General features: G+C 58.5%; 1 protein-coding gene across 2 annotated transcripts; it reads right to left on the reverse strand.

Annotated features, from left to right (window-relative positions):
- Positions 1-16,536: 16,536 nt before the first annotated feature.
- Positions 16,537-21,589, reverse strand: CD40 (CD40 molecule). 2 transcript variants are annotated; one of them, XM_082292582.1, is made up of 9 exons: positions 21,534-21,589; positions 20,186-20,267; positions 19,515-19,640; positions 19,271-19,414; positions 18,945-19,044; positions 17,962-18,023; positions 17,614-17,712; positions 17,166-17,191; positions 16,537-16,775 (listed from the first exon to the last, which is right to left on the reverse strand). In XM_082292582.1, exons 1-9 carry the CDS (start codon positions 21,579-21,581, stop codon positions 16,698-16,700), a joined length of 765 nt encoding a protein of 254 aa, XP_082148708.1. In that variant the 5' UTR covers positions 21,582-21,589; the 3' UTR covers positions 16,537-16,697. The 2 variants fall into 2 exon arrangements, with proteins under 2 accessions (XP_082148708.1, XP_082148707.1); XM_082292581.1 differs by having other exon boundaries at positions 16,537-16,853.
- Positions 21,590-23,055: the final 1,466 nt, after the last annotated feature.

Genomic DNA, 23,055 nt, shown 5'->3' on the forward strand with positions numbered 1-23,055 from the left:
TCCTGGAGCAGTAGATTGTGCACGGCTGGCTTGGCATAGGTCTGGCAGTGGAGCCTGTGGCTGGGACCCTCCCCACCCTGCACACATTGAGCCCTGAGTGGAGCTCAATGCAGAATTAATTTGTCATATTGACACTGATCGTTTATTAGGGAGCCGAGTGGAGCCCATTCATTTGAACAGAAAACATTTCATCTTATCTCCTGCCTTTTCATGCCTCAGCTCTCACTCTTTAACCTTGGACAACGAGACATTCATAATTTCCTCACTGGCTCTATGGCTCCTCTAGATAAGAAACTTATTTTTTAATCTTTCTTTCTATTGAATTTTAAACATGTTCCATTACAAAACCTGATGCACATAACAACATGTTTCGCCCAGCATTAATGTGGCCATGCTGGGCTGCAGCCTCTGTCCCAAGCTGGGCTCCTGACTCTGCCATTCCCTGGGGCCTGAGAGCCAGGGAGCAGCTCTGCTTTATCAAATGGTTGTAGGGGCTCTGGCAGTGGTGCAGGGACGGGCAGGGCACAGGCAAACCTCCGCTCTGGGGACAGTGTGACACCGGGGTGCTGCCTGCAGGAGGGTGCACAGGTCTGCTCTGTCCACTCCAGGGATTGCAGCCAGTGGGACTGCAGGGGAATGGGTGCTCCAAGAGGAACATGCTGTCGCCACCTGATGGTTTTCAGCAATTACCATTTGCTCTAACATGGTCTGAGCTTGGGAGAGCATTTCTTGTTTGGGGATGGTCACTGGAGAGCCGATGCATGACTGGGAGCTCTTGCAGCCCCACACATGAGCCCCACTGCAGCCCCACACACCAGTGCAGGGTCTACCCCAGCCCAGGGCCATGAGCAGCTGCAGAGAGATTTGTCTCATTTCCAGTCCACAAAGCTACTGCCCCAACAGCAAATAGCCCCACCAGGGCCCCTACAAGGAGAGGCCATGATTGCTTTCCATGTGCAGGAGAGCCACAGAGATAAGGCTTTCACCTCCAAGGCTCTGCTGAAAAATTAGGGATGGGAGGTGGGAGGGAGCAAATTGAGATAAATGAGTGTGCTGCATGGCATCCTGCCTGCAGGATGCTGAAATAAAAAATCAGTAAATAAAAAATCACCAGTCTTTATCTGGTCAGAGCCTGAATGGGCTGTGTGATAACTATAACGGATGAGCCTGCCATGAGGGCTTCTGAGAGGGACCTGCTGGCCCTCGTGCCACATGGCAAGGCACCTGCTGGCACTGGGGACACAGCAGTGGCATGCACAAAGGGCCAGGGCAGCAGCTCTGCCGTGACACGCTGGGTCCTGTCCCTCTTAGTGCACTGTGCTGGCTGCTGCACCAATCCCAGGTGGCTCTGGGAAGGGCTTGGCTCCTTCCTCAGTGTGAAATGCACTTTTCCAAGTCGTCCTTCACAGTGAGAAAAAGGCAGATCAGATGCCGAATTAGCCTGCGAGAGCCGTGTTCCCGTCTCTCTTATCTAACTCCCTGTAACAAGCTCTTTGCATTTATTCTACCAAATGTGCTGCAGAATTGCGTTACAGCTCATGGCTGCGAGCCATCTGTGGAGAGAAATCCAGTTATACCTTGTATAATAAGTTCCTGACAATCTTACAGAGGACTCCGGGTCATAAAAGTCTCCCAGTTTTATCGCCAGTAACAGACACGGAGAGAAATTAAGTTGTCTTATCAAATTTAGATAATATATATCCCTCTGGAGTGGAAGGTTTCTGATGGATCTTTTACAGTATTAGAATATTTAGAGGGGTGAGCAGAAATGCACAGTGGGGGTGGGAGAGCAGTGGGGTGCAAAACACCCAGGGGCACCCAGGGGCAGAAGTCTGGTAGCCGCTGGGCAGAGACTGGCCCTGGGGAGCCCTTGGAATGCAAAAGGGAGGCGAAGGCTGTTAGCAGGCAGGAACAGTTCTGAGACGTGGGCTCTGCTCCTGCCTGGCTCACCTCAAGCACTCTCACACAGCTATTAATGAAAGCAATAACCTCCAGCATCCTGATACGTACACTCCTTCCTGCTGCCTCCTGCGCCAGTCACTGCGGGGAGAAGGAGCCACAGGGTGTCTGCTGGGTTCCTGGGTCCTGGGATCTGCTGAAATCAGGAGCCAAGCCCTGCAGGGAGGCTGGACATGGGATGTCCCTGTCACATATTCTCTGTGGCCAGTGCAGGGATGAGGATCCCTGGTTCTGGAAGGGTCCTGCTCTGACAGCCTGCAGAGTGTTGGTCCTGTGTGGGCTCTCCTTGCAGCAGTTGGTGAGGAAAGGAGTGCTGCTCCATTCAGGCAGTAATTTTAAGTTCCCTGGAGAAGGGTCCCTGCTGATCCCATTGCCCAAGGCTTGGCCTGTGCCTGCCCTTGGCTCAGGTGTCAAGGCTCCTGCAGCCAGAAGGCTGGGACAGGGATGGTCGCCTCCTAGACTGACCTGTGGTCCCCAGCCAACCTCTCCCTCCTGGGGGACCAGCTGCCCACAGGGATGGTGCTAGTGGTGTGGGAGGCTGGGATCCTTGGCACACCTGCTCTCTGTTCAATATTTAGTTTCTGCAGAGGCAGAGTGAAGTAGCCATGGCAATGCAGTGGGCAGGCCCAGCATCGCCAGTGTGCCATTTATTATGAGCTGAGCAGTCTCGGGCACTGGGGATGCAGACACATGCCTCCCCCGAGAGCCCTGTGCTAATAAAAAAAATGAATCCTCACTTACTGATCTCTGTATTTTTAAAGATTGGTTACTCTATCTTTTCCTTTTTCATTCATTTTTTTAAAAATCTATCTTGCCGTTCAGGGCAGAATTATCTGTTTAGCACCACTGTTACTTTAATCACAATTAGCCTTCCCACTCCATTAATAAGACTCTAAATGGTGCTACATCATGGGAATGTGCCTTCACAGCCATCCTGGCACTCTGCCGGGTCTGATGCCCAGGGTTTGTTCTCCCTGAAGAGCTGGCAGCCAGTGCTCTCAGTGCCATGCTGTGCATTCATCTCCATCGCCTCCGTGCTCTGAGGGGTTCTGAGCCCCATGGCCGAGCAGGCTCTGGGGCAGGCAGGCGCTGGCAGCACTTCCCTGAAAGGCTGAGCTGGAGCTGTTCCCACTCCTGGCAGCAGAAGCAGAGAGGCTGAGAATTAGGATTTAACCTCAACAGTGGGTCAAGAGACTACCTCGCCTCCCCACATCTTTTTTTCAGAGCATTTGGTGAACAATGCATGCAGAAGGCTTTTTATTTTTGTGTAGAAACGTGTGTCTAATGAATTAGCCACGGATTGGAGCCTAACATGGGTAATTTACACTGAACATTCACTTGCTCAGAATCATCCATCAATTTTGTACCACATTAAAACCCACGTCCTGCCCTGGGAGTGTGTGGCTGGTGCTGCACCTCGGGACTCCCTCCCAGCACATCCCTTGGTGCAGTGTGACCACACCAGTGCCCTCTGCAGAGAGGGGAACTGGTGTGCCACAGGCTGTGGTCACACTGGCCTGGCCCCTTCGTGGGCAATGGGATTTGTCCAGGACCCATTGGCATGAGATGGGCAAACACAAGGACAGGCACAGGTTCCCTGTCCTGCAGCCTCTGGGCATAGGGTGTCCCTGTCCCAAGGCACTGGGGTCAGCCAGAAGCCCTGCTGTGTGCTCAGTCTCACCCAAAAACACAAACAGCTTTTCTGCTGGGAGTCATGTTCCCTCAGGTTATGGTGTGGCATGAGCCTAAATTGCCTGCCTGGGGACAGGCACTGGACACAGGAGAGGATGCTGCCACCAAAAACCACCATGGCCAGAACAGGGCACCTGTAACACCAGCGGGGTGTGGGTGGGGTGGTGCGTGGCCACGCCCGGGGCACAGTGGGCAGCTCACCCCTTCCTTGTGACTACTGGGCCCCCTCCTCTCACTGGCCTCCCCACCACTCAGGGACCCCCCCCGGGGGAGGCATTACACGAGGGAATCGCTGGCACAGGCGTAATTGCTGAGATAACTGCTGATTGTGGAGTTTGCAAACAAAAAATAGAGTGGCCGGGGGTCAGTCATAATTGGTAAATATTTGTCTATCTAATCAAAAGGCCTTTTAATTAACAATTTTCTTCTTGCAACTGGTTTAATTTTTTTTAAGAACTTCTGCAGGAAGTCAATTAGACCCAACAGATGGCGAAAAACATCCCAGAATCAGCACATCCTGCCATCTGCCACCTCTGGAAATGGCAGCCCCACCAAAGTCTCATGTCCCATGGCAGCCACCCCTGGGACAGGGCAGCTCTGACCCTTTGCCCCCCATGGACCACAGGCAGGTGGGATTCTTTCAACAGGAGTCATGCAGCCAGTGCTGGTGCAGGTTCTGGGGCAAGTGGAGGGGCTGGGACTGCCTGAGCCACACCCCAGGCATTTTGCCTCTTTTTGCTTCTCCCTGGGCAGCTCTCAAGCCCTGACCCAAGCAAGTAGCAGGCAAAAAGGCAGCTCTGCCATGCCACAGGCTGGCTCCTGGCAGCATCAGCAGCTGGCACTGTTCAAGGTGGGCACAGCTTGCCCTGCTGACAGGCACTGCCCCAAAGCTGGAAACCACAGCACAGTGCCCCTGCCTGCTGCTGCCCATGGGGCTGCCTGGCCCCTGTCCCCAGGTGGACTGTCCCTGCCAGGCTGGGGCAAACCTGCCCAGCCCTTGGTAGGGAAATGCCTGCAGGGACACAGGGCACTGCCATTTGGGGACACAGGGCTCTGCTGTGGGGGGATACAGGGCTCTGCAGTGCAGGGACACAGGACACACACCATCTCACATCCCCCCTGCCCTCCCCGCTGTCCTCCCACCTCGGCAGGAAGAGCTCCTCTCTGCAGGTGAGCTGGCAGCACTCGCACCTGCTGCTCTCCTCAATCAGGAGATTGCTGTGCACAAGAGGCAGCTGACGCATCTCTTCCTCAATCAGCTGCTCTTCACGCCCAGCTCCGTGCCACTCGCTGTGCCACTCTCTGTGCCATCGCTGCTGATTGCCCTTTGTCTCCTGCAAGGCCGTGCTCGGTGGCAGCGCAGACAGCAGGGCCAGGGCGCTCCCATGGCACTCCCGTGGTGTGGTTTTGCCCTCCACTCCCCATGAACCCACAGCTCCCAGCAGAGGAAGATGCTGGGGCTCTCCCAGTTCCACGGGCTTGAGGAGAGCCCCGGGGATAGGCTCTCTACAGGGGGCTGGCTTTGGCCCCACGTGGATGCAGGACCCTGCTGCTCCTGCTCCCAGGAAGGTGTCCGAAGAGCCTGCAGCCGGCTGGGTCTTCAGGTCTGTCTGGTGATCAACCATGGGGCAAGCAGATGGTCCTGAAGCTGGCAGGGCAGGGAGAAACGCGGGTGAGCAAAGGGCTGATCTGGGAGCCGGGCAGAGCGCCCGGGCTGGGCACAGGGCAGGAGGGGTACAGCCACCCCCAGCATCGCCCCGAGCATCGCTGCCCGGCCACGCCACCGCAACATCTCCAAAGCACCAGGGAGCAAAGCACCTAAATCTTTCCTGCCAGGCCCTCCGGAGATGTCCCCCTTTATTCACAACTGCTTTTTAATTGCCTTTTGTCAATTACAGCGAGATGGATCGGGTTCCTCGGGGAGGCAGCAATTAGCGCGGGGATGAATGCCGAGGCAACCAAGCTCCCTCTGCACGCAGCAGTGGTGATTTGTAAACCTGTCACCCAGACACCGAGCTCCGCTCCGAGCCACAGCGGTCGCACGGCCTCACCATCGCACCTGCCCCCGGAGCGACAGGACCTGGGCACCCGGCCCAGCCTCTCCCTGCAAAGCGCCCCAGCTGTGTCCCCTCGGTGCGGCTCCGGGGAGGGGGTGTCCGGCCAGTGCCCAGGTAGGCTGTGCCCCGCCGATGGGTGTTGAATATTCAGGGCAGGGTGAGGACGGGGACACAGTGCCAGGGCCGATGGGAGCTGCCCCGGACAGGCTGGGTGGAAGGAGCCCCTCTGGACGGGGCACCACCCCCGCCAGAAAGAATTAACACCTACAGTTTCCAGCTGGCTGTGGCCAGCCTCCTAATTAGGTGTGGTGACAATGGCAATTAGTCATCCAGGTTCCCCAGTGCCGTGCAGGGAGCTCTGACCAGGTCACTGCTTTCCACGCTGCGACTCCAGGTGTCGTCTCCATGGCTCAGCCTGCACGGACACACTGCCTGCTGCTGCACAGCCATCACAGCTGACTGTCCTTGAGCTCAGGATGCTCTCATTCATCTCAAATTCATCCCTCCAGATAACCTGGTTAGTCATAGTGATGCCATGAAGATTTTTGCCTTTTCTTTTATACCCCTGTTATACCTTTTTACAACTTCTGTATTCCTAGTGCTTTTTCCCTACATTCTTGGACTTGTTTGTCAAGCCAATAGACTGAACATTTTAGAAGCTTCGTAGCTAGGGATCAGTGTGCCCCAGACCCCAAGGTCCTGTCCAGAACACATTCTGTAAACCAAGATAGAACCATCCAGGGGAAGGTTCCTTGGGGAGGGGGGCTCACGTGAGCCTCTCATTGGGGAATCTTTGATAGATCTGCTAATTAGTAAAACCTATAATGTTATACCCCAGGCTGGGGGGACACATACTTGGCGGGGTGCATCTCGATGCATATGACCTGGACGTGTACACCTAAGGATCCTTAAAATAAATACCAAGGTAAAATCCCTTTTCCCCTTCTAACCGTGTATGACTCTTGATTTTAAGACCAGGAAAAGGCATCAGTAGGGCAACTTAGGCAGGGCTTGTCTTGGCTGCATCCAGAGGTTCAGACTACCAGGGCCTTGTTCTCCCTCACACACATCCCTTCCTGGCACTCACTGATGTCTCTCACCATCCTGGTCCCAGTTCTGCAGGGCTTTGGGGACCAAGGACATTTGGCCATCAGCCCATTCTGGGGCTGCAGCAGCCCCTGCCTGCTCCCCCTGAATTCACCCAACCCTCCCTCTCTGCTTCATGGCCTTTGTCTAATTCCCTACGCCCCTTTCCTATTTTTCTTCTTGACAGAAGCAGCAGCCTCATGCATCCAGAGACTCCACAGCCCTTTCTTGTAGCTGTAGATTAAATTTCCTAGCTCAGAGTCTGTTGGCCTCTGGCTGAGTCACTGTGCACAGGTGTCCTCCTGTCCCCAGGAGCAGCAGGCAATCCTGGTAGTGCCAGAACCTGGGGAGAGGGTGTGTACAGGGACACAGGGTGATCCCTGCCAGCTGAGACAAGCTGAGCTAAACTAAGCCAAGCACTGACAGCCTCCTGGCCCATGGCTGTGGGCAAAGAGAAGGGGTAAATCTTGTGTGGGCCCAGCAGCCAAACTCTGCCAAGCATTCCCCAACTCCTGCTTCCCTCACTCCACTCTGTCCTTGACCCCGGGGAGGGTGCAGCATGTGGAGGGAGCCCGGCTGCTCTAATTAAACCATGTTTGCAAACTCCCATGGCAAGCATCACTAATTATAATTAGGGAGAGCAAATCTGCCTTCCCTGCCTCTTAGACACGTGAACAAGCTCCCTGCATGCCGACCAGGCTCAGAGGGCACTGAGGGCTGGCACATGGCACAGCTCAGCCTCCCCTGGGCTGGGCACATCCCTGGAACAGCCCCCATGGGGCAACAGCAGGGGTGCCAGGCTGGGGGCAGAGTGTCACAGTGCAGCTGGCACCAACCCCTGCACCCAGGCATGGCGTGACTGCACCCCTCTCCCTCAGCACGCGCTCTTCATGCTTGAACCATTGGCCTAATGATTTCAGGTTTTTCCCCATTTTCCTGTATTATTATTTGTCGTTGTTCCTGTTACAGTTCAGTGACCATGAATTATTGAACGTCTGCTTGCTCAGTAACTCTTTACTTCCACCTCGGCACACTGCTGCCGTGCCGCCTGCGTGGGGCGGCCGCCAGCTCCTGCCCCCGGCCCCTCCTGCTGCCATGGGACCCCTCGCCACACTTGGCACACAGCAGGGCCCCACACGCCATGCAGGCTCTGGGTCCACCAAAGGCCCTTTCTCTGGCTCCACTACAGCCGTGCAAGGGGTCTCAGCCATGCGACCCCTGGCTGGGACGTGGGATGCACTGGGATGTACTGGGGTGCACTGGTGGGCATTGCAGTGAGCGCTCTTGGGGCAGCACTCACGGGCATGAGGGGATTTGCCTGGCACCCATCCCTGCTGTCAGGAAGTCTGTGTCCATCCATGGGCAGGGACATGTTGGTGATCATTGTGCTGCCCTGGTAGTGATGGCAGGACAGGGGTTGGAGCTGTGGCTGACCCATGGTGTTTGCAGGAGTGAGGAGGTTTCTGGTGGATGACAGTGCCTGGCCGGGCCTCCAAGGCACAGCGAGGGCTCAGGCAAAGCCTGCTGATGCTCCAGAGCTGCTCTGGGCAATGGCACAAGCATTGGGGATGAGCTAGAGAGGTTCATGTCAGAGCCCAACCCAGCCTGGGATGGGAGGACTGGGCTTTCCCAGGACTGTGGAACAGGTCCCTCCCCTGTGTCATACTCAGGATGCCTTTGCCAGGGACAGAGGGAAGTCCCGAGGTTTAACAGGCCTTGCAAGTGGCCCTGGGTGGGTGCGAGGACACAGGATGGTCTGTGCCAGCGGAAGCCAGTCCTGGCAGTGCTGGGATAGCCAGGGTGGCTGTGGTAGGAGCTGCTGCCCTTGCAGACCCACTGCTTTCCCTGAGCAGCTTTTGTACTTGGGGCAGAGTTGAGAAATATCTGCTGGTATTGTGGGATTTCACAGACATGAAGGATAAAGTCTCTGAACTCCCACAGATGCATTTTCTGAGCACTGCAACACTCCGATACCTCTGATACGCTATTAAGCACCTGGTGTTGGTTTGTCTTTGCAACTGTGTCCCCTAAATAAATCCCTTCCCCATGCTGAGCCATGCTAATGGCCTATTGTTAAATGGCCAGCCAGTGCACTGTAAGCTGAAGTCATTATTTTTTCCACTCATCGCTGGGAAAAAATCTCTCTCCAGCATCCATCTTGTGGGATAAGACTGAAACATGGAAGCTGCAAGCCCCTGTGCAGGGCACATGCCTCTTGCCCTGAAGCATCAGATGGGGGCCACTCAGGCCCCTGCAGGGCTCCTCACAGGAAGCAGTGAGGGTTTGCCATTATTGGGCTGATGAGGCACCTCTGTGGTGGGACAGGATGGCACCAGGGCTGGGGAGCAGCGTGGCAGCAGCTTCTCTGTCAGGGTGGGCTGGTAGCATCCACAGGGACGCTTGGCCCCCTCAGGCTGTCCTGGACCCACCAGCCCTGTTGGCCTCCCTTGTTGGGAGCCTGGGCAATCGCTGCCCGGTTCTGGGCTTCCTGGACTGATGGTGAGGCCAGGCAGGGGACCTGGCCATTGGCACATGTGTGTGCCTGGCATGGCCTCCCACCGCATCCCACCCCGGCTGCTCCCTTGCACCCACACCTGTCTCTGTCTGCTGCCATCTCACACATAAGTGGCTCCCTGGGAGATTTGCTCCATTTTTTTTCCTTTAACCTTGAAATGCAATTTCCTCCCCCAAATATCCTTTTTCCTGTAAACAACATCTCTTTAGTGAGATTACAGCAGAAATCCCTGAGCTCCCAGGTCCCGGGCGCTTTATCACCTGGTGAGCCCCATCCGTCACGGCCACGCGTGGGTTCTCGGCACCCCGCCCTTGCCGACGGGTGATGGTCTTTTCATCATTTTTACAGATTTATTTTACAATAATTTAATTTCACCCTCAGCCCTGGGAAGACGAATTGGCCCCTGATCTGACTGGGGATTCAGAGCCAGTGTCATAAATTTGCTGCCTCTACACAAAGCTCTATTTGGAGTCCCTGATGCAGCCGTGAGCGAGAGTTCTTAAACAACAGGGGACGGGCTGTAAATCCCGTGTGGCAGAGGGATGTCGTGGTGCCAGTGCTACTCCCTGAGCCTCAGCCTGACTTGGTGACTCTGGGTGGTCACAGGGGCCGAAGGACAGGGCAGGGGGCTGGGAATGGGGCAAAGGGCAGGGGGCTGGGAATGGGGCAGACAGGGCTTTGCAGGCTGCCCCAGCATGTCCTATGTGGCACGAGGTGCTGCCCGTGCTGCACTGCCAGGATGCCATCTGCCCACATGGGTACTGCTGCCCAGGTGCCCTGGAGTGGCGAGTGCCCAGGACCCATCTCTGCCAGCACGTGCCTCATTCCTGACTCACTGGAATCGGTGCTGTGCCGGTGCTGTGCCGGGCACAGGCGCCAGGGTGGTGCCACCAGCCCTGCCACCAAGCTCTGCACATTCCTGCACATCTGTGCTTGACACATCTGGGACTTGCTGTGCTTTTGCTGCGAGAGGCTTGCCAATGTAATTAAACTCGAGTGACTCCCCTGCCCCCAGGCGCAGCCCCTCATTTCCCTTTGATTTATTATGTCTTCTTAATTTATTTAAATGAGCCTCTGTGTTTGCACAGGCTCGGAGGGGGCTGGCTGGAGCTCTAATTGCCGGAGCGAAGGGAAGGCGGCTGGAGGGCTCCAGGGGATCTCTGCAGGGGTGTGTGCTGTGGGGCAGGGGGCTGCGGCCAGACCTCCAGCTGAGCCCCAGGCATGGGAAGTGCCTTTGGAGCAAAGCTTCCTGCACATGTGATGGTGGTTTGGCCCCTGGTGCTAAGCTGTGCCAGCACCTGGGGATCTGCCTCAGTGGTGCTCTGTAGGAAAGGCTGAGCATCTTTTGGAGCTGGCATAGGGGCATCTCCCTGGGGCGTCACAGGGCAGTGTGTGCCCGGGCTCTGAGCTGGCAAAGGCAGGGGATGGAGAAGCCTAGCAGGTAACCTCTGCTCAGCCACACACCTGAAGTGTACAGGGGCTGATGCTGCTGGATCTCACTGTAGCTCCTGGCCAGGTGGGAGGGGTGTGTGGGACTGCAGGGGAGCCAATGGCACAGCTCCAAGGGGTCAGTCTGTGCTTGGGGCCAACAGAGGTTTCTGTCATTCCCTCCATCCATTCCTCCTGCTTCCTCATGGCCTACTCCCCAGCTCAGAGTGAGCAGACAGCATGCCTCCTGCCTGCCCTGTGCCTGCCCCGTGCCTGCCCCGTGCCTGCCCCGTGCCTGTGTGGCCTCATGCCCGGCTGGGCTCCATGCCACTGGCCCTGCTTGTGTTTGCACAGCTGATTGTTCCCCTGCTCGGCGTACTGCCTTGCACTTGTCCCTGTTGAATTTCATCCTATTTTTTCCAGTCCATTTCTCCAATTTGTCAAGATCATTTTGAATTCTAATCCTGTCCTCCAAGATACTTGTAGTCCCTCCCAGCTTCGTGTCATCTGCAAATTTAATAAGCACTTTCTCTATTCCATCATCCAGGTCCTTAATGAAAACATTGAGCAAACCAGAACCAGGGCAAGCCCTTCGCCATCCGAGCAGCCTGATGCGCTGTGCTCACCATGCTGTCCCCAAATGTGATGGAGAAGGGTACCAGAGCTTTGCCATGTTGGCTGTGCCTCACTCCACCCCCAGCTCACATAGTACCGCTCTGTTCTGCTGTCCTGGAGCAGTGCTGACACCATGGTGTGCGGCCTGGGGGCAGCTGCCATGTGCTGAACACTGTGGGGCCATGCCCCACAAACCCCTGCTGTGGGACATGCCAGAGGCACAAGGAGGGCATGTGGAGCAGTGGTGGGACACAGTTCTGATGGTGGCTGGTGCATCCCAAGCTGGGGTGTGTGGCAGTGACCATGGCTACAAGTGGGGTGCCAAGGCAAGCAGGCAAGAAGCCCTTCACCCCAGTGGGCAGTGTGGGCACAGGGGCAGCAGCCCCTGATGGGGGCCGTCTTCCCCCCTCACAGCTGCCCACGTCCTTTTCAAACAGGTGAGCTCTGCCCAGCCCCGCTATCTCTCCATTCTGAGGCTGCTCCCTTGGGGCTGGGACTGCTCCTGGAGCTGTACGGCAGGGCTCCTGAACCAGCCCCAACCTGGAGCCATCTCGCGTGCCACCTCTGGCCACAGCCTTCTCTTTTCTTTAATTGATTGTAGAAAGCAATTTACAAAATACAAACTTCTGCTTGTGCCAAGCCCTGCATGTCCAGGCAAAGCCTAATTTCACAGTAAAATTTCAAGTGCAATGCATGGCTTTTCCCAGCACCAGTCCATGCCCAAGCCAAGAGCTTTTCAGTCTGCATAGGCTGTGCTGCACAGCCCAGAAATGGCTTTGCACTGCCCTGCAGAGCACACAGCTTGCTGGGCTGGCTGTCACAATAGCCATGGCAGCTCTGCCAGCACTCACTTCTGGGCTGGTGCTGCCTGGGTTGGCATGACTGTGTGGGACCACCATGGGTGTAGCCCAGTCTGCAAAGAGCCAAAAGCCCCAGCTCTTCATGCAGCCAGCTGGATGATGCAGGGATCCTGCGTAGTCTGTGTGGCCATCAGGGAGGTGTCTCGGCAGGGCTGGCCAGAGCTGCAATAATGAGGGCTCAGATGAGAGATGGTGCTCCTGGCTCTATCTCCTTTCATGTCAAAGTCATAATTTCATGGTCAGGGTCTAGGAGGTTTGTACACACAGATGCATTAATTCTGCATTTAGTGATACAGGAATAATTGGTGTCACATCAATTAGATCAGTTCTTGGATACTGCAGTGATAAGTGCTGTGCAAAGGCCTCTGGGCTGCAGGATGTGAGGAATTCCAGCAGCGAGTGAGCCTGGTGGGGCTGGCAGCAGCAGGCAGAGTGAGGCTGGCAGTGATGGTGGGTACTCAGAGAGTGGTGGAGTGTCCAGCACTTTTGGCCTTTGCAGGAGAACAGCGAGGCCTGGGGCTCTCACGGTGGTCAGTGCCTGAGGCTGCTGTGCTGGGGGCTGCTGCACAGCCTGTGGGTGCAGGCCTCTGCTTGGGGAGGGGCTGGAAACTTGGCAAACCTCTGAGCCTAATGTCCCAGTCCCATCAAGGTGATCCTCTGTGTCAAGCCACTTGCTGGGCCCCTTGTTCAGCATCATCAGCTGTATCCCTCATCCCTGTGGCATGGCTTTGCACGCACAGTGGATTTCCTGGCTCGCTGCTGCCTGCCCCACCAGCTAATGGGATGAGGCTCAGGTGGGTCTGGGGCAGTGTGGAGACTCCCTGTGCTCACACTCCCACAGTACAGATCGGTGCCATCAGTCCCATCCCTGCTGCAAACTGTAGGCAGAGGTAATTTGCAGATGACAAATATCCCTGACAGTAAATATTTTTCCCACCCTCATCTTTCTACAAGCAGATAAGGTGGCAGCACTGTAGCAATACAGTTGCTGGAGGGAGACAAACTCTTTGGCAGACTTAAAAGTCTATTGTGTCCCCGCAATTATTTATAGATAAAGAGAAGAAAGCCAATAAGCAGAGAATGGAGCTGCACAACTGCATTTGTTATGACGATGATGATGTTATCTCTCCCTCACACCCACACACGCACATCTCCAGTGCATGGAAACTCGCTGCTGGCAACAATCAAATCCCTAACCAGGACAAGGCAGGACAGACTGGAAGTTTTACCCTCTCCTCACTGACTTGTGCCCAGCCTCTTTTCCCCCAGTGAATCCACCACACAACTCCAGTGGCTTCTCTGGAACAGCACCTGCAGGGCCCCAGGGTGCCTCTCTTTCTGGCTGCAGGATGTGGAGACCAGGTGGTCTTTGTCCCTGTAAACCAGCCCCTGGTGTGCTGGATCCCTTGTGGTGACAGGGGTCCAGGGTTGCCTGCAGGGAGTATGGGTCCTCACCACCTTGTCCTCACCCAGGGTGTGGGTGCTCCCCACTGATGGCAGGGTGCAGGCAGACTCTGTCAGCTTTCCCTGTTCTGCATGGCCAGGACCTCCTCTCCCATCCCACACCACTACCAAGAACAGAAATGTGAGTGTTTGGAGGGATCTGGGATTAAAAGACGTGGCAGGCAAGAGTGATGGAGGTCACTGCAAATGAGTGCATTTCGGCAACCAGTGGAGCAGAGACACCTTGAGTGAGAAACATTGACTGCAGCGTGGGAAGAGGCTGGGAAGCACCATGTTCTCCCTGTTCAGTGAGCACTGCAGGAGCCAGTGGAGGAGATCAGGGCCCTGGCAGGGCTGGACCCACAGAAGGGAAGAACAAGGAAGCTGAGGGCTCAAGACCTGGAGTGCTACTGCACCAGGCATCGGGGTCCCTAGGTGACCTGTCACATGTGTGACACTGGGGCCCTTGACCAGCCCACGTCTCCCCATGTTCCAGGGTGCTGCATGGCATTGCTTGGCTCCTCCTGGGGCAGAAGTCCTGCACCTTCCCAGCGCATGCACAGCCACTGCTCCTCCCCAGCACTGGGGGTGAAGGAGGGGTGTGGGCTCCTGCCAAGTGCTCGGCCCTGTCTCAATGCGACCTCCACCCTGGGAAAGCCCCAAGGTGAGCTCTCCAGCTGGTGAGATATTGCCCAAGACAGCGACTGGGAACCCTTAACTGGAGAGTGGGATGATTTTTCACTGCTTCCTCATAATAAGAGGACAGGAGTAAGTGACTAGTACAGTCCGTTCACTCGGTAAAGATTTATACAATCACTTCATCCGGTAATTGGTATTCTGGGGAGAGAGAGCGAGCTGCAGCTCCAGCATCCGCCTCTATTTGTTTTATCTCTGTCTTTCTCTCTTTCTCTCCCCTTTTCAGAATGAGTAATTCTGTCCCTCACAATCCCATTTAAACAGAGCATTTGCAGAGTGAATAATTAGTTACATTCAATTAGGCCTCACACACTCTCCCTTCTCACTTTGGGGGACAGACGCGCTAATGAGATGGTACATGTGTGACACACGGGAGCAGGCACTGCACATGCTGTGTGCCAGCAGGGAAGGGTCAGCCTTGGGGGAAGTGGGGACATGGCCCCAGAGAGATCAGCCTGCCATCTTGGGGAGACAGTCCTTTGGGGCTAAAGGCTTAATGTTTGGGGCCAAAGGCTTAATGTTTGGGGCCAAAGACTTTGCATCTGTGGCCCACATAACACCAGCCTTCTCCAGCTGGAGTGGGATCACATCTGTCCCCAGAACTGGGTGTTCTCTGGGCTGGTGCCAAGGGAATGCTGCCCAGCCTGGGACCATCCCACCAGCACTGCTGGGAGCGCCAAGCCCTGAGAGGAAGGAAAGCTGCTGCCATGTTTTTATCTCCCTTTTTAAACCTAACATTAGGTTTTAAGAGGAGCATTAAATAATGTGCCACTGCCTGTACAGGCAAAGTTGCTCCATGCTCCAGCTGCTCCTGCTCTGGGATTTATAGCCTTTCTCATGCCATGCTGCCTGTGTTCAGGTAGTGATGGTTCACAGGCTGAGGCTGCTCCCAGTACCTGAATTCTGCAGTGAGCTCAGTGCCACTGCAGCCCCACACCAGTGCTTTGGAGCGAGTGGTAACTCCACTGCTACACCCCAGCACCCCGCAGCGCTGCCCTGCACTGGGATGGACCCCACCTGTGCGTTTTACTGCCAGAGCAGAGGCCAAGAGGTGCGGGGCATGGAGCTACCTGCTGCAGGCAGCCCTGCCCACATCTTCCATCTCCTCTGGCGTGGGACACGGGGAGGGCACGGCTGTGCTGGGGGCAGCTCCTGCTGTGGGGGTCAGTGAGGGCAGCCACAGGGGACGCGCATGCACGGGAACGGGCCCAGCGAGGGTGTGCTGGGGAGGGCTTGGGGCCACGGTGGGGGTCAGCACAGCTGGTAGCGGCCCTTCCCTCCCTCCCTCCTCCGATGGGAGCCTCTGCCTTGGGAGCACCCGCCCATTCCCAAAGCATCCTTCCCGGAACATCAGAGCTGGGAGCGCCGGTCCCGGGGGCACCGGGGGCTCGGGGCTGCTCACGCACAGGGGCCAGATAATCAATCACGTTTAATCACAGGGTTTCGCCAGCGTGGGTGGAGGGTGAAGGAGCGCGGCCGCTCCCGCACGTACGGGTGGGTGGGGGGGAAACCGCGGGAGGGGGCCCCGCGCTGGGCAACCCCTTGGACAGGGCCCCCCGTGCCCACCCGGAGCCTACGCGGGACGGGACGGGGCGGGAGCGGGGGCGGGCGGTGCCGGTCCCGCCCCGCGCAGCCCGCGCCGGTCCCGCAGCACCATCTCCCGGCCGCCGCACGCCGGTGTCTGCGCTCCGGCCCCGCCGCCGCCATCCCCGGCCCCTGCCCCACAGCAGAGCCGTGGGCCCGCCGGTCCTGCCTTTGCTCGTCCCACGGAGCCCGGCAGCGCTGGGCGGCAGGGGGGGCCGGGGCCGGGACGGGGTGCCCTATCCGGGTGCCAGCACCGGGCCCTGCTCCAGCACAGGCAGCGCTTCCACAGCGCCTCAGACAGGTGACTGAGCTCTGCCGTGGTGGTCTCACACCAGCAGCCCTCCCTTTCCCACCCCTGGCTTCTCCAGCACTCAGGGAGACCGGGCTCTGTGCTGGGGTCTTCCTGTCAGCAGTGACACTGCTGTGGCCAGGGGATGCACCAGGTTCTGCCAGGGCTCAGCAGGCGAGCAGCCACTGAGCAGCTGGGCTCCATTGCAGCACCTGGGCAGGAAGCAGGATGGGGTTCTGTTGCATGTCCCCATGTGGGCAGCCAAGCCTTGCTCCACCAGAGCAGCCCTGTGCAGGTGACCAGACCAGGAGTTGTGGTGGTATTCCCATGGGGTGGTTGTGCCATGGTCCACTGCAGCATCACGTCATTTGCAGGCAGGCCAGATGCCAGATTTCCTCCCCAGCTGGAGAGGGGACAGAGGAGATGGTGCTGTCCTCAGTCTGTGCTCCTGTTGGAGGCAGTGCCCTGTGCCTTCACAGCATCTCCTGCTCCGAGATGCGGCTCTCCTTGCCATCTTCCTGGGCCACAGGCTGGCCCCTGAGTAGGGTCTCCTGCACAGGCAAGACATTCTCATCCTGCTCCGTGGGCTGCGGGGTATCTGGGTTCTCTCCGGGCTCCCCAGCCTCTATCTGCACAGGGGCAGGGGTCAGGGGCAAGCAGCTACATCCCCCCGCTCAGCACCCATGTCTTTCCACAGGTTCCTGCTACACTCCTGTGTAGGCCAGAGTATGGGTCCCTCCCAAATGCTCAGCACTTGCCAGCAGCACCCTTGGGTTGCCCCAGCCCTTGTCCTGCCCCAACCAGGCAGCCTAGTTCAGCCCCCACCCCTCCTGCATTGCAAAGCCACAGCCCCTGCTCTGCTGCTGGCACATCCCCAGCTGTGCCCTGGAGGGATCCCAACCCACCCAACCCACTGCTGGAGGGGGCTCTAGTAGACTCACCTCGTTCGGCACCCGTCGCCTCGAATCTGGATGGAAAGAGGGACAGAGAAGGCAATGTTCAGGGGCAAGTGCTCCTGCCCTGCAGGGAGCTTCCTGGGGTCAGAACCACGGCTGGTGCTGCTGCACAGGTCCTGCAGCTCACATTATGCCTGCTGCTGCTGACAGGTTGGGGCTAACAGTGGGAGCTAGAATGGACTCGTGGGGCACCAGCACTGTCCCCCAAGAGCTGACCCAGCTTGGGCTTGCAGCAGTGCCAACACACCTGCTCCCAAAGACAGAGCAGGGCTCAGTGAACCCTTTCCTGGTGATGTCCCCAGAGGGGCTTCCCCACTCCCAGCAGAGCTGCTGCTGTCCTCCCTGGCTCAGCCCCTCAGGCCTTTACAGCCCCCCTGGCCAAGGTTCTCCCTCCCTCAACCAAGTCAGCACTTCCTGCGCTTTAGCCCCTCACCTGTGTGGACCAGGCAGTAGATGCAGACACCCAGGAGGCACGTGACGACTGCAGCCGTGATGGGGATCAGCACTGACAGCGAGGAACGCCTGCTCGACTCTGTGGGAGAAGATTGAGTCAGTGAGGCACCCACAGGACAGCCAGCACAACACAGAGTACTCTGTTCCAGCCCCACAGGGATCCCTCATAGAGACGGAGGGGCACGAAGGCATCACACTGGCCACGCACTCAGACCTTCCTCTCCCAAAGACACCACAGACCAGGCGAGCTTTTCTGAGTGCTGCAGGAGCTGGAGCCCTGGGGGGTCTCTGCTTTGCACTGGATCAGCCCTGGCCACCAGGCACTTACCGCAGATCACATCCGAGGAGTTCGTCCCTTTCACCTTCACCACCAGCCCCTTTTCCTCACAACTGCAGGGAAGAACAAGACCATGTAACCACAGCAGTAACCCGAGTTCAGGGAATAGTTGGGGCTGGGCAGGCACCCAAGCTGCCCCAAAACACATCCTGCCCTGAGCCCGCTGAGTTCCAGCAGGGTGAGCAGGGGGACCCCCACTGACACAGAATGATGCAGACAGCAGGAACACAGCAGGGTACCAACCCAGGAGCTTGGCCTGAAGTTGCTGAAACTGCTGAGGATGGGAACAAATTTAGGGACAAGGCACAGGAGGGAGCAGACCTGCCCAGTCAGGGAAGCCCCCAGGGCTTGAGCACTGTAGCTATGACAGAAAAGCTCAGATAGGCTACAAGTGGCTCTGTGGGGAAGTAATTTCTGGGCACGGATAAAAGCAAAGTGAAATCCAATGGCTGGCAGCTGAAGCAAGACTAATTCAGCTTGGAAATAAGGCTCATGTTTCTACCAGGAACTGCAATTAACCCTCAAGCAGCTTTCTAAAGACAGGGATGACCTGCCAGTTCATGGCATCCTCAAAGCAAAACTCCCCATGGAGAGGGCTTGTGCTTTGGCTGATGACTACAGCTACAGAGAGCACTGGGAGGGAGAACCTGAACAGGGCATGGGGCATCCCCATAGATCCTGATCCCTTGCTTCCAGCATGGATGACAACATGGACACCCCTGAAGGGACAAGCAGTCTGTGCTCAAACTGAGGGACAGACACAAGTGCCTGGATGTCTGCCTCGACCTCAGACAATGCTGCCCTGGATCTCACCATGCTCCTAGCCCTGTTTCTCTCACTCTGGCCCTACGCCAGCCAGATGCTGTATCCCTCAGAGGCCAGCCCAGCTGTCCAGTCCCCAAGGCCACCAAGGAAACTGGCAGCAGAGGATGTGCTCACTGGGGCTGGCGGAAGGACGCGTACTCAGACAATACCTTGTCCAGGGATAGCACGGCTCGGTTTTAGAAGAGACGTTGGAGAAGGTGCCTTCTGCACAGGGTTCACAGGGGGATGACATCTGGTTCATGGCCTTGGCTGAAGAGGAGCAGAGGTGACAGGAAGGTCAGTAGAGGCTGTGGGGCGTGAGGGCCTGAGGGGGCAAGGGGCTGCAGAGGAAAGGTGTGCAGCACACCCTGTGGCAACAGCAGGGCTCTCCCAAAGCCCTGCCAGGGGGCACCATGCCACGGGGAGCCCCCATGCCCTGAGGTTGGTGCTGACAGGGCATCAGTCCTGTTGAGTGGGAGCACCTTGTCAGACTTACCTGCCACGAAGCCAGAGCCAAGCTGGCAAGGCTGGTTCTCCACACAGGTCTGGCAGCTGATGTCAGAGCAGTGCATGCCGGCCCGGCACTGGCACACCGTGTTGTGTGTTGCATTTCCTTGCATCTTCACAATGAGGCCAGCATCTGGGCAGAGGGAACATGGGCAAGCTGAGACACTGGGCAGGGAAGCCAGTCCCCCCCCAGTCCCCACAGGCGGGGGTCAGTGGGCACAGGGAGCACTTACTGCCTTCACAGGTATCATGAGGAGCACAGTGCTTCTCCTTGGTCCAGCTCGGCTGATAGTGCCCGCTCCCACAGGGGGCACAGACAGAGTCTTCTGTTTCACTGCACTCAGAGACCAGCTTTTTCCCTGCAATAGAGGCTGGTGAGGAAGGGGCAAGGGGGCTTTCCCTCTCTCCAGACAGCACCTCTGCCAGCAGGACAGGGGAATGCTGGCAGCTGTAGATGCCAGGATTGCTGCAGCATTCTGCATGGTATCCAAGGCTGAAGGAGCCAGCTTGCCTGATGACTACAAACATTGCAAGGGAGGGAGGGCTGTGGGGCCACTCCAGCACTTCAGGGACTGGGAGATGACCTGACAATGACAGCAGGAGGTGGCAAACACCATCACAATTTGCTACTGCCAGTGGCAGCATTCTCCCTGCAAAGCTGCCTTTGCCATGGGATCCTGCAGCTGCAAGAGCACAAACAGTCCCAAGAGAGCTGTGGCACATTTGGTGAGGTCCAGGGGGTGTCCTAGAGCACCCACAAGGTCCCAGTTGCTCTGAGATGTCAGCATTGCTGTCAATGGGGTGGAGGGGCTCAGTCACACCGAGCAGAGCTTGCCCCGCTGTGGCCAGGCAGTAGGTCCTGGCACACCCCAGCTACGAGGCCCCCAGGAAAGGGTTTCCATACCTGGCTGACACCGGTTGCAGCATCTGCCCTTGTACACATACTGCTTATCAAAGCATGTTAAGGCATCACCAGGCTCCCAGCACTGGAAGAAATAAGACCTGTGAATTCATATCCAACGGTCCCACACCACCACGCTTCCACAGACGCATGCTAGCCTGCACCCTGAGGTGAGGGCTTCCTCACACTACTATTCCCACACCTCCACTAACCACAGACCACAGCAGCCACCCACGCTGCCTGATGCCATCACTGCTGTCTTTGAAGTGGGGTGGCAGTGATTCTGGTAGAGTTGCTCCACATTTCCCCAGATTTCCTACCATAAGGTGATTGCACATCACCCTGTGCCCCTGCCAACAGTACTGCAGCCTCACACAGAGGGAGCATCGTTCACGCTTTCACGCCCAGAGCACTGGCAGCCCCTTCCCAAGGCTGACACATCATCCCTGAGGAACAGGAAAGCCCCAGCCAAGCGCATTACCTATGCAAGCTTTGCCAGAGCCTGCCCTTGCTCCTCCTGGCAGGGGACTAGCTGCACAGGGAAGGGTAAAAAGGAGGCAGGGAATGAGCTCTCGGGCCAGACAGGATGCAGGAGGGCACCCGGAGCACCGTTCCTCTCACAGAGCCAGCCCCTCGCTGCCCACCCACAGTAGCCCGGCAGCTCCTGGCAGATCCGCCCGAGCCTGGCCAACCTGGGGAGGGGGACGGGGGCTCCGGCAGAGAGCGGGGAAGAAAGGCCCGGGCCGAGGGTGCCATGGACGAGCAGCCAGCACGGCCGGGCGCTGCCCAGCCCCCGTGGGCACCTCGAGCAGCCCCGGCTCGGAGACAGCGATGAGGCCGCGGGGCCGTCCCAGCCGTCACCCGCCCCCATGGAACCGAAGAGAAGTGAAAGAGGCGCTGGAACCGGCTGCCGACATCCGCCCGACTGAGGGTCCCGGCCGAGGGCCCCGGGGCTCGCCGCTGCCCGTCCCTGCCCGTGGGGACCCCCGGGCCAGCGCAGGGCGCGGCTGGGCTGCCGGGCCCGCGCCATCGGTGGAAAGCGAAAGCGCGTGGGTAGAAGACCTGGAGAGGATACCGGGCAGTCCAGATAGCTCCTCCGCCCTGGCGGGGTCCCGGGAGACCGGACCGAGGGACCCGACGGGGCATCGCTGCCGGGTCCCGCCAACGCCACCCGCGCACAGTCCCGGGGCTCCCCGGAGGGGGACGGCTGCGCCGAGGGGACGGGCCGGAGCGGCCGGACCGTGCTCCTTCCCGGAAAGCCCGGCGGCACACAGACACGGGGATGGAGGGATCCCCTCAGCCTCTGCCCCTGTCCCGCTCCCAATCCATGGCCCGACCCGGCCCCACTCACGCCCAGCAGCGCCGCGCAGAGCAGTCCCAAAAGCCCCAGCCGGTTCATTTCTCTGCGCCCCGGCCGCCGCCGCCGCCCTCCTAAGAACGCCTCGGTCCGTTCCCGCCCAGGAAGGGGCGTCGGGCCGCCCGCCCCGGGGCTTCCCCGCCGGCCCCGGCTGGGGACAGCTCCCCGCCGGCCCCCCCGGCCTGCGGGCAGGCGCTGCCCCAGCCGGGACCCCCGGCCCGGGGTAACGGCCACAGACAGGAGCAGGGAGAGGGGTTGGGCGCGGTCCGCGGGGAGGGGAGCGCCCGTGCAGCCCCCCGGCAGGAGCTCCAGGTTTCACTTCTTCTTTCCGACAGCAGCTAAGAGAGGTTGTTTTTTTTTTATTTAGCCTTTAAGAGTCCCTGAGCTGTCGCCCTGGAGAGCCCCTCTGGCTGCAACCCTGGAGAGCCCCCACAGCCGCCACGAGCCCTGGCCTCTGCGGAGTGTCCCCGCAAACACGTCAGCCCTGAAGGAGGAAGGGGCAACAGTGCTGAGGCCTGGCTGTACCTCCGTCTCAGTTCCCCAGAGAGGTTCCCAGTAACCCCCAGGGAATTTCCAGGATCCCTGCCTGCTCCGGAGACGTTCCCTGGACTCCCCTTGGCATTGCGGTGGCTGGGCAGCGAACGGTGGCTCCTCAGCACCCCTCGGTACCCCGGTCACTTATGGCACTGCCGCCCCGTCCTCCGCGGCCACATTGTGCCCACACTGCCGCGATGCCTGAGACGACACACAGCAGCAGCCGCCTCCCCGCTCATGGTCATGGTCACGGTCACGGTCACGGCCACGGCCTCGGCCACAGCCGGAGGCTGGTGGCCACAATCGGCCATCGCCAGGTCACAGCTGCTCGCGGAGAGAAGGGCAGCGTGCTCCCCACGGGCAGCGAGAATTGGGAACCCAGTGCTCTGGATTCCCCAGCCCAATGTCACTTCCCAGAACTGACTCACTCGGGAGCACGAAGGGTCCCTGGGGAATCTCAAGGGCAGAGGGGCCGGCCGCGGCGGGAAGGGGATTTCTGGGCCCGACTCCCGCGGGCCCGGCCTGGGAAATCCCCGCGGCGCCGGGCACTGCCTGAGCAGGGTCTCTGTGGCCACGGGCTGTGAGCGCCTCTTGCTCCCGGGAGGCAGCGGGGGCCCGGTCCTCCCGGTCGGCAGAAGCTGCTCAGGCAGGAGCCCCTACGAGAGCCCCCCGTCTCGCCACTCGGAGAGCGGGGCAGCATATCGGGACAGCTGCTGCTCGGAGCGGCTCCGGGGCTGGCGGCGCAGCACGGGGACACCGCCCCTTGAACGGGGCAGGGGCACTCCGGTCCTGGCCCTGGCCCCGGGTCCGGTCTGATCCCGATGCCGGTACTGATCCAAACTCCGGTCCCCGTCCAGGTCTGATCCCAATCGCTGCCCCGGTCTGGGTCTAATCCATACCCCTGCCCGGGTCCCAGTCTGATCCCGATTCCGGTCCCTGTCCCGGTCTGATCCCCACCCCGGTCCTGATCCTGACACATGTC

Source organism: Coloeus monedula (assembly GCF_965178545.1).
Source record: "Coloeus monedula genome assembly, chromosome: 17".
Lineage (NCBI taxonomy): Eukaryota > Metazoa > Chordata > Aves > Passeriformes > Corvidae > Coloeus > Coloeus monedula.